The 10,268-nt window shown below is 37.6% G+C and overlaps 1 protein-coding gene across 1 annotated transcript in view; it reads right to left on the bottom strand.

Moving 5' to 3' along the window:
• Positions 1-10,268, bottom strand: part of KAL1 (Kallmann syndrome 1 sequence) — a 38,013-nt gene that overhangs the window by 10,637 nt on the left and 17,108 nt on the right. Inside the window, exons 3-4 of the mRNA XM_008593862.1 lie at positions 8,286-8,470; positions 5,774-5,903 (exon numbers count right to left, since the gene is read on the bottom strand). Coding sequence (XP_008592084.1) covers positions 5,774-5,903; positions 8,286-8,470 — 315 coding nt within the window. The remainder of the gene's footprint in view (positions 1-5,773; positions 5,904-8,285; positions 8,471-10,268) is intronic.

Raw genomic sequence — 10,268 nt, 5'->3', positions numbered from 1 at the left:
TCCAGACACACAACAACTCATAAGTCTCCGAAAAGCTGCTGAAGCTACACTGCCAGTGAATATCCAACTATTAAAAAGTTTCAGACATGTACAGCTAAAACTTGCCCATTGGAAACAGCACATATGGTGCAGTTGTGTAATAGCCTAAAAAGTCATGGGTCCCCATGGAGCAACAGAGAATTTTATTACTACCAGTGATGTCTGTTCTAGTTTTACTAACACTCTGTAATGTATGCATGAAATAACATCCAGTGTGATTCTTGTATGCTGTGAAAACAATGCCGTCTGCTTCTTTTTCCTGTGTAATGTATCTCATACACATGGGGAACTAAGGAGAAAAAGATGTATGAAAAACTACATTTGGAGGGAAGTGAATATGATAACCAAAAGATAATATATAAGTTCATTTATAACTTAAGGCGGATTTCTACGTTTTTCTTTATAAGATTCCCTAAAAGTATGTTATTTTGTAATGTGATGGTGTTTGCATGCCCCATCTCCCCTATGCACCCCTGCAGTGAGTAACTCTGCGGCGTGTGCACCCCACACTAGCTCCACAAGTTGCCAGCGAGGAGGAAGCTCCAGGTGCCCACGCTGGTATCTAGCATGAGAATTTGCCCTGTATTGTCTTCTTTCCCTTCCCTGTCTGGCTTCTCCTTTCACCTGCCTCTGTTTCCTGGATCACCTCCTAAGTAAACTGCTCACACTCAGAGCCTCAACTTGCACCAGCTTCTGCAGGAGTCTAATGTTTGTCAGGTCATCTCTGTCCAGAGTTGCATTCCAAATCAGCATGTGCCGCATACATAGGAATATACAGACATATCTACACCTTGTGCTCAGAGGCTTCGTGTTGCTTGTTCCAAATGGAATGAGGTAGAAAAGTTTAGGGAGACCTTAGGATCTGGCAGGATTGGGAGCTAGAGAAGCACTTCATCCCAGGAGGGACCTATGAAGGGAAAGCACCAGGCACAAGGATTAACATTTCCACGTTCTAAATATGAGGGTACTTCAAAAAGTCCATGGACAGATTCAATTTATCTTTCAATTCTATTTTTACATGAACTTTTTGAAGTACTCTCATAAAGAGGCAAAAAGTAGAAAGGGGCATTAGGCATTAATCTATTAAATTACTATTAATTTTAATATTTAATTGTGAAGCTGATTTTCCTTCTCAAGTACTAGAAGGAAAGATAGTATAGGTAATTTAAATAAGTAAATATAAATTTTATCTCAAGCTCTCTTTTAGTCTTTCTGCTGCCAGGAATAATGGCTAATTTTTGCCCATTCTATAATGATTCAGTTTTTTCTGGGGGAGGTAAGAGTTAGAAATAAAAATATCCCAAAACTGTGTTCAGCAGGAAGGGGAAAAGCATAAACCTGAGTTACTAACCTCCTACTAACCTGCTCCCATTCTACTAATAACTTAGACTTTCCGACAAAAATAGGTATATTGAGTTAGGATTAAGTCATGGGAAAATAAACGAGTTAAAAAGGAATTAACTTAAATAGTAGCCAATCTATTTTGGCAAACCACAGACTAGTTTTGTATTTAAACATAAACTACAGAAAATAATAGAGTTTTTCTTTTTCATGAAAATCAGGATTACAGCCCATGAATACCAAGCAGTGGTTCAAAATGCAAAGGAACTCATTTTATGAATGTTTTGCTTTTTCTATTTAATTTTACTTTTACTCTCAAAAGTGTTCATGGTAGATGGAAAAAAAATTCCCCTTTACCTGAGCCAGCCTTAAATTATCAAAGCTGGCTCTCTATGCAACCAAATACACTAGATAATTGCTTACCCTTTGCACAGACTATTTTGGAAGCAGTAATTCTTTCTTACAGCAATTTTAAACCACTCGCAGACTGGTACAAGTTTCAGTTCTGGGGCACAACAGGAATAAATGGGCTTATACTGAATGAAAATGCACTTTTTTTGAATCAGTACAGTCATCATTAAAATGTTCTATTTCCTGCTTTTACTAATATGTCTCAAATTCACACTTCCACACGTGTCATTGTGACGAGCATCCCAGGCTTTAGTTCTGGCACTCTTACAAACCAAAAATGTCTGCACGGAATTCATAGTAGATTGTGTTACGTTTTCAGGGAAGATGCATCCCAGAGTGATGGGAGTAAAATCGATCAGCTAAAGGGTGGAGACGTTTTCTCCAGGATACGTCTAAAGGAGATGTAGTCACTCACAAGACGCAGCCACATCTTCCCACCTTACACAATATCATCAATGCAGAAAAGAGCGTGACTGGAAAAAATTATTACCACTTTATTGAGATATAATTTATATGCCACAAAAGTCACCCATCTTATGTAATACTAAAACTGATGAGTTTTAGTATTTACTGAGCTGTGCAACCACTGCCTTGTTTTAGAATGAATTCATCACCTTGATAAGGTCTTTCATGCTTCAATGGGAAAATTTAAAGTTAGAAAAAAAATGTTCTTTTTATGTCTTCAGCTTCTCTTTGTATTACTCTTGTTTCATGCCCTTTTTTATTCAACAAAGATTTGCTGAGCAGCTGTTATGTGTCGAGCACTGTTCTAAGCACTGGGATTCACAAGTAAACAAGGTGGCAAAAATATCTGTTGGGGTGGAACACATATGCCCACAAATACATATACACACACACACGCACACAAGCACACATATTCATCCTAATTGGATACAAGGGGAAACAGTAAACATTGAAAAGTGGTAGGGTAGACCGTAATAACTGACAGTAAGAAAAATAATGAAACATGGGATATGTGTATTTGTTTCTTTGCAATTTTAGATAAGGTGGCCAAAAAGGTTTTGCATTCCAGTTCCAGGAAGTGCTGGATGCAAACATCTGAGGCAAAAGAGAGTCTGCAGTATTTGCAGAACAGCAGAGGCATCTCAAGGCTAGAACAGAACAGGGAGTTAGCAGAAGGGGAGCTCTGAGAGGGAGAGGAGGTGGTTTGTTGGGTCTTCACAGCTATTGTAAAAAACGTGGCTTCTCCTCCAAGTGAGATGGGGGAGTGGCTGGGACACGTCAAGCATAGAAACATGACATGACTTGGATTTTAGTAGCATCACTCAGCTGGCTGTGTCGAGAATACAGGCAAGGGGCGCAGAAGCTGGGATGTGGATGGAAGCCAGAGCAGTATTCCTGGTCAGGGGACAGTAGCTTGGGTAAAGGCAGAAGCAAACTGACTAGGGAATACATGTGGAAACATAAGTCTGATAGGATCTGAGCACTTACTGGTGGCTTGTAGGAGATGACTAGAGTCAATAATGACTCCAGAATTCTTCTGTCACCAGCTGCTGAAAGAACAGCACTGCCATTACTAAAATGGAAATTATTGAAAGAGACTGCATGAACGGAAAGTCATTTATTCCTTTGGGCATGCATGCATTTCCAAAGTGGGAGTAATTATTTATAAATCAATGAGATGGCTATGCTTAGGACCTTTTCTACAAATAGGCTTTTCTAAGGGAGATGTATTAAGCTAAGGATACTCATCCTTCTCATAGGGTTGCAGTTGAGAAACACAGATAATAAAACAAGGCACAAAAAATTACCTTGTTTCTAACATTAGATTTTCCCAGTAAGCACGAAGGATCTTTTTGGGGTTATGAACTCATTCTAAAACCAGGCGATGATTGTACACTCAGTAAATACTAAAAATCACTGGGTTGCATATACTTTAAGATGAGTGAATTCTGTAGCATGTAAATTATATTTCAATAAAGTGGTAACATTTTTTCCCAGTCAGGCTCTTTTCTGCATTGATGATATTGTTTAAGGTGGGAAGATGTGGCGGCATCTTATGAGTGGCTACATCTCCCTTAGACGTATCCTGGAGAAAATGTCTCCACCCTTTAGCTGACCGATTTCACTCCCATCACTCTGGGATGCATCTTCCCTGAAAACGTGACAGAATTTACTATGAATACTGTGCAGACATTTTTGGTTTGTAAGAGTGCCAGAACTAAAGCCTGGGATGCTCTTCACAATGAGACGTACAGAAGTGTGAATTTTGGGCATATTTACAAAAGTGGGACATACAACAAAATTTTAATGATGACTGCAATGTTTCAGAAAATGGTATATTTTCATTCAATAAAAGCCCACTTAAATTCAGGGGATGGAGCTCTAATTCTAGACCCTTAAGTTGCTCAGATATACTAGGAAGTGTGTGACAGTATGACCTTTCTATTTCCAGTGAGCACCCCCACAACCATCCCTGGGGACTGTCGGAGGACTTCTGCCCAGGTATAAAGGATCTGTGATAGCTGGGCTCTGTGAGGAATCAGGGGAGCAAAGCCACCTGCCCCAGCTCCAACAGGCAAGATGTGCTGCTGCTCTTAGAGGTAATTCAACATCTGTCTCCAGAGGCTGCGAACCACTTCTGTCTGACATCTGAATTTGCAGCCTTGTTCTGAGAACACCAGTCCAGATCCTACAGGCAGCTGAACAGATGGTAGCACATTCTGACCACAATGTGTCTGGATCGTATTTGAACCATGAAACTCAAGGTGAAGAGTTCTCAAGCCTTTTATCGATCACTCACTGTTAATTATTTATTTCACTTGCTCTCTAAATTGTAAAGCCAGCTGTAGACAGAGTCTTAAGATGAGGTTTGACATCTTTATTTATAATTTTACTTTACATCTAGCTTAGTTTGTCTATTTGCCTCCCTGGAAAAAAAAACAAAAACAGAAACAAAAAACCTTCACTTTCATTTTAAAAGAAATGGCTTTTAAAGGAAAGTTAAAAATTGACAACATACACTGCAATAAAATCCAAATATTAAATTATTTTGATTGCAAGTTTTCCACTTGAGACCTACGATAGTACAGAGAAAGTGACAGCAATAATATAAAGTGAGAAATGGACAGACTATCTGAGACATACACATTTTTCTCATCAGAGAACAGACATTGCAATTTATAGCAGCCACTTTAATTAAGCCTCCCCAGAGGAAGGTATATGATTGATGTTATGTCTTACTTTATTCATTAATACCACAATGCATTTTGTTTGAAATAAATCTAAATTAGCTTCTGTGTAAGAAGATAACTCCTGATTAGTAAATGAACAACAGGACTAATCTGAATCTATGAAACCAGATCTTGAGGATTAGTCAAGCAGATGTCTAATTAATTTAGAAGGTGCACAGCCATACAGACACAGTAGAGAAATAAACCTGAAGATATTGTTAATATCTGGTCAAATCATGTCCTTCAACTGTCACAGACTTAACTAACCAGAAATGTAACATACTATTCATCTTATTCCACAGAGGTTTTAAAATAGCAATGAAATAAATACTGAACAAAATTATAGCCATGATTAAATGACTCAGGAGGAGTTTAAATTCTGGATGTTAGGAGATTAATTCACACTGAATTTAACAATTGTTTCAAGAAAGGCTGTATAGTCTAAATTATCTAAAGCTCAGCATTTCTCTCGGAAAATTAATTGAATAATGCTTGATGCAGAATATCTTCAAGCAAAAACACAACAGAAGTTGATGATGGAAGCCCCCTCACTTCACAGTTGAGAAAAATCCTGTTCCATTATCTTCTGTGACACCTTGATGTTAAAAGCCCAATGATGTCCCTAACCGTAAATTTACAGGGTACCTTCAGACACATCTGCTCCCATTCTCCAAGAACAGCAAAGCCACCTGTTGGCCAATCATAAATATGAGTGAGGAGACAATGAATCTGCATTCCATGTGTGCCCAGGAGCAAGGTGAGTGTCGGGGCACAAAAGGAAGACCCACCTTTGGAAGAGCGGAAGTGCTTGCTGGGGGCAGTGAAGCCTCTGGTCCCGTGCACGTTGACAGCAGCTACGCGGAACTGGTACCACCTGCTGGGTCTTATGTCAGTCAGTTGAACCCGCTCATCTGTGGTCTGAGGGGAAATGTCACACAGCACAGACAACATGTCAAGTGGGTGTGTTTAAAAAGAAATACACTAATGCATGGCCAGTGCAACTCAGCCTTGACTTCTCTCTGGATAAGAGCAGCTCATCACACCCAGTAACGAAAAGAGCTATCAGTCATCAAGGAACTTCTGATATTTCACCCCAAAGAGTAAAACATCTCTGGAAGTCAAAATCTTATAACAAATGCATGGGCTGTTATCAAATCTAGTGACTAAATACAGCCTTTGAGGGATTTAATCAATTAAGAATATAGAAGGATAGTGATCATTATGTTACAGACAAGAAAATGAAATCATCTTTAGATTATAGAAAGAAAATGTCTATTTTTTTCCCAATATTGAACAAATGTTTAATTATAACATGGATGATCGTGTGATAGATAACTATAAAACTTGCACCCCATCCAAGGTTGAAAAATTTCACCCCACATCAAATTGTTTTTTGAAATAGCACGTGTCTTTTACACTGCAACATATGTGTGTATTTTAAGTATTCATATTTGTATATTGAATTCCATTTTTTTTTAAATTTATCAATACACAATGTAGTTGATTTTCGTGTCCCTTTATCAATTCCTCCTTTTCCACCCTCCCGCTCTCCCCTCCCCCCATCAACATCATATCTGTTCACTTGTCTTAACAAGTTCAAGGAATTGTTGTGATTGTTGTGTCTTCTTTTTTATGTTTTCTTGTTTCTACCACTAGAATCCCAGGATGTCAAATAACTTTAACAGTCTTCACACCTTTCGGCTGCTTTCAACAATGTTCCATGATTGTTTTCATTGGCAATTCTGAAAACCTTGCCTTAAATTCCGAAAAATAAATGCCTGCTTTCTACATCTTCAACTACACCTAGTGCCAAACTGAGCTTGGCCTTGGGAATGAACCTGGGGAACTCGAACTCTCCCAGACCTCAGCTTATAATAACTCATTAAAAGGTACTGTCTGTAACATTTACATCAATATCTAAAAGAAGCTTAACATTTCTGAGATCAAAGAAAGAGCAAGAACTACTAAGCATGGCTTTCTACCTGATTTGGCTGAATTTGAGACAACTCTTTCAGCTGAGTTCATCATTTACAATTTTAGTTGTGAATTTAAAAAGCTTAAAGCCAGCACAGTGTCCATAGCATTTAGCAGACAAAGAAAAAGAAATTACATGTGGCATTAACTAGCAAAAATAATAACAACGATAATAATAATAACAATTCAAGAGCTTTCCTCTTTCCAAAAACAAGGGGATAAAAGAGATAATCTTATTATCAGTTGCTTTCATAAATTTTTTAAATAATTTGGAAAATTTACAATTAAATCTGCACCATTATTTATGGGAGCATGCCATGTAAATCAAATGGAATTTTAAGCTATATTCTGAGTAGTTTTATTTCTTATTGAAGAAAAATTTTTTTTTACAAAATAGGTATACAATACAATTACTAATTTTATTTGACCAGGCTTTTTTTTTTTTTTTCAAATCTAAGATGTTTCTTTTACATCAAACTTCTCACTTATTTATTTTGGGGTCTTTATTTTATTTTAGTGTTTATCGCCTTGGAGATACTACAATTTAAGGTGAGAATTTTTTCCTATAGACATAAATATGGAGAAATCATCTTAGTTATTGAAATGCCTGAAGCAGTTTCACATTGAGAATTTCTTCTTTTTCTATATCCATGCAGGTTTGTTTTCTTTCTTTTTTTCTTTTCTTTTTTGCAGCTGGTAATCCATTTAACAGCTCTTAAAAAGAAAGAAAATATTTTGCTTTTCTCATCCACAAAACAGTAGAGGAAGTACTGTTGAGATAAACTCTGGGAGAGTTGCTATCGAAGTGGCATATCAGTCTTTAAGTCGACTAAATCAAAGAAGAAAGCACTTAGCAAAGATTTATGAGCTGCTGGCTGCTCCCTCTAAGCAGTTTTGCGATATAAATCTCACTCACTTTTAGTGCTACTAAAGTCCTCAGGTGGGACAAAGGCTTACATGTAGAAGAAATAGAAGAAAACTCGTTTAGATTATTAAATATCAAATTAATCCTAACAGTGTTGCATTTCCCTGACTCTAGTTGGTTTTGAGTTTAGCTGAGGGAAATTCAGTTCTTGGAAAAACTAAATGTCAACAATCAGATTATAAAATTATCTCCCTTCCATGTATATTATGAGCAAATCAAGCCAATTGTCAAGTTTCTGGGTATATCAGTTTACATCTACAGAGCCCATCTTCTCTTCGGCAGACATGCATGGCATTATTTCCACATTTGATTATTTCTATGGTCAAGCTATTTTGACTGCAGCATTCCAAGTTAATTTTATGCAAGTGCATGAAGAAAAAAAAAATCTATGAAGCACTCACCTGGGCCACCGTCTGCCAAGGAGTGGCATCATCCTCACTTGGATGGATTCCATAATTCCATCTTCTTTGTACCACATAGATCACAGGTTCAATGGAAATATTGAATTTCGAGGACCACTTAATTTCCAGCTGTCCAGACTGCAGTTCTGTAAATCGTAACTCTTTTCTGGGCTTCAGGGGGACACCTGAAACAGGACCATGTCAATTAAAACAATCTGTGTGAGTCAAATTGATATTTGCCTTCATAAAAGTGGCCTCTCCAAACTGGGTTTCACATTGGAAGTCTCCTGACAGCAAGTTCAGCCCATCATATCTCAAAAGAGTATTTGCCCCCTTTCTTTTAGCTTTTCCTTTTTCTTTAAAGAGCATCTAAATTGATTCCTGATTCTGAACAAGTCATTTTCTCCCTAGTAGTCTGTAGAGCAACCCTTTCATGTGCGTTCTTCAGAAGAAATCAGGTTACCGGGTTGCTTCAACTGAGGTTAATACAGAGGATAGTAATCGAGTTTCAAGTCATTTTTCCCATTTTTAACATGCTCTGTTTCTGTTGATATAGTCTAAGGTCATCGTACTGGGGTTCCGAGGTTTGCTCTCCTTTCTAGCTCAGGGAGTTTTCCCTTTAAGGAAAAACTTGCAAAGTTAAACCTTCACACGTGGTCAAATCTCACAAGAGTGATTTCCGAAGTGTGAGTCTTTTGGATTCCCCAATTGATTGCTGGGGTCCTCCCTGTAGACTTAATACTTTAAAATTGGAAAATGATGAATTTATAATGTTTGGTTCTGGCAGGAGTGAGTGTATTGCTTCAAAAGTCCCTCACAGGTGTCTCATTTTAAAGTAGTTAATCATTCTGATTTCTTTTTCCCCCTTCGATATATGCAAGTTGTCTGGTGACTGATAGATTTAAGAACCATGTTTCAAAATAGCAGCCATTATAGAAAGAGAAATTTAAAACCAATTTACAACGCTAATAGGATATGTAAAACTGACCAAATTAGAATCCATGATGCCATGATGTTTAATGCCATCAACACCAAGAACAACAGTGACCACCAATATTTTCTGTGGAGATGAGTATTTGCTTAAAGCATTAAAAACTCATGTGAAAAGGCTAGCTCAGAATGCTGTATTTCTTTTTCCATTTCCTAAGTTTAAACAGAGAGGAAATTGGAAAATGTACAAATACCAAATGTAAATAGGAATTGATGGTGGTGGTGTGGCTGAATTTCAACTCATTTTGTTTTGATTTTAATTCATGTTAAGTCTTGTTTGGGGAGATTTTAGAGTCATCGAATATTTAGGTGGATGAAGCTGGATACTTTAAAAATAGCATATTCATGTATGGTCAAAGGTCATTGATTTACAATTTTTTTTTCTAGAGAACACATTTACCATACTTATTTGCACGCTCCATTTTGATTTGCTGATGGGTTATAGCTGTACATTGCCCTTAGTTTACCATAAATTTGTCTCACCAGATTGTTATTGTGACTTTGTGAACAGGGTGAAGAGTTAACTATCTCTGTTCTGAACAGGTGAAGATTAAGTAAGTTGCCTGAAGCTATGATCTGATCTCTGGTTTCCCTCTGAATTCTCTGCTTCTTTCTACCTTTCAGATTAGTAAAAGCGACTTAGAAAGGTAGAGGGGGGGTTTTGATAGATTGCAAATCCCTTGGACATTCTTACTCTAATGTCCTCAACTTGGCTGGTTAGCTAGATCTTCATCAAGTCCAACTTTGTTCCTGTTCTGTCGCTATATGAATGTCATTCAAGCTGTGACACAATCTTGTCTTCTAGGTCCATAATCTTACAATGGCAATTACATGTACTTTGATGACTAAAATATTTCTGCTAAGCAAATGATTCTCCAGTCTACCCCATTGTCTGGCTTGGCTGCAGGCCACATTTCCACCTGACTGCTGAGTTTCCCTGCACAAGTCTCATCTCAAATTCCTCTCCCCAAAATATGCCCCTTCTCCCGTAAT

The sequence above is a fragment of the Galeopterus variegatus genome, unplaced genomic scaffold (assembly GCF_000696425.1).
Source record: "Galeopterus variegatus unplaced genomic scaffold, G_variegatus-3.0.2 Scaffold9756, whole genome shotgun sequence".
Classification (NCBI taxonomy): Eukaryota; Metazoa; Chordata; class Mammalia; order Dermoptera; family Cynocephalidae; genus Galeopterus; species Galeopterus variegatus.
Note: the sequence above shows the minus strand (reverse complement) of the source record. Positions and strands in the feature narration are given on the sequence as shown.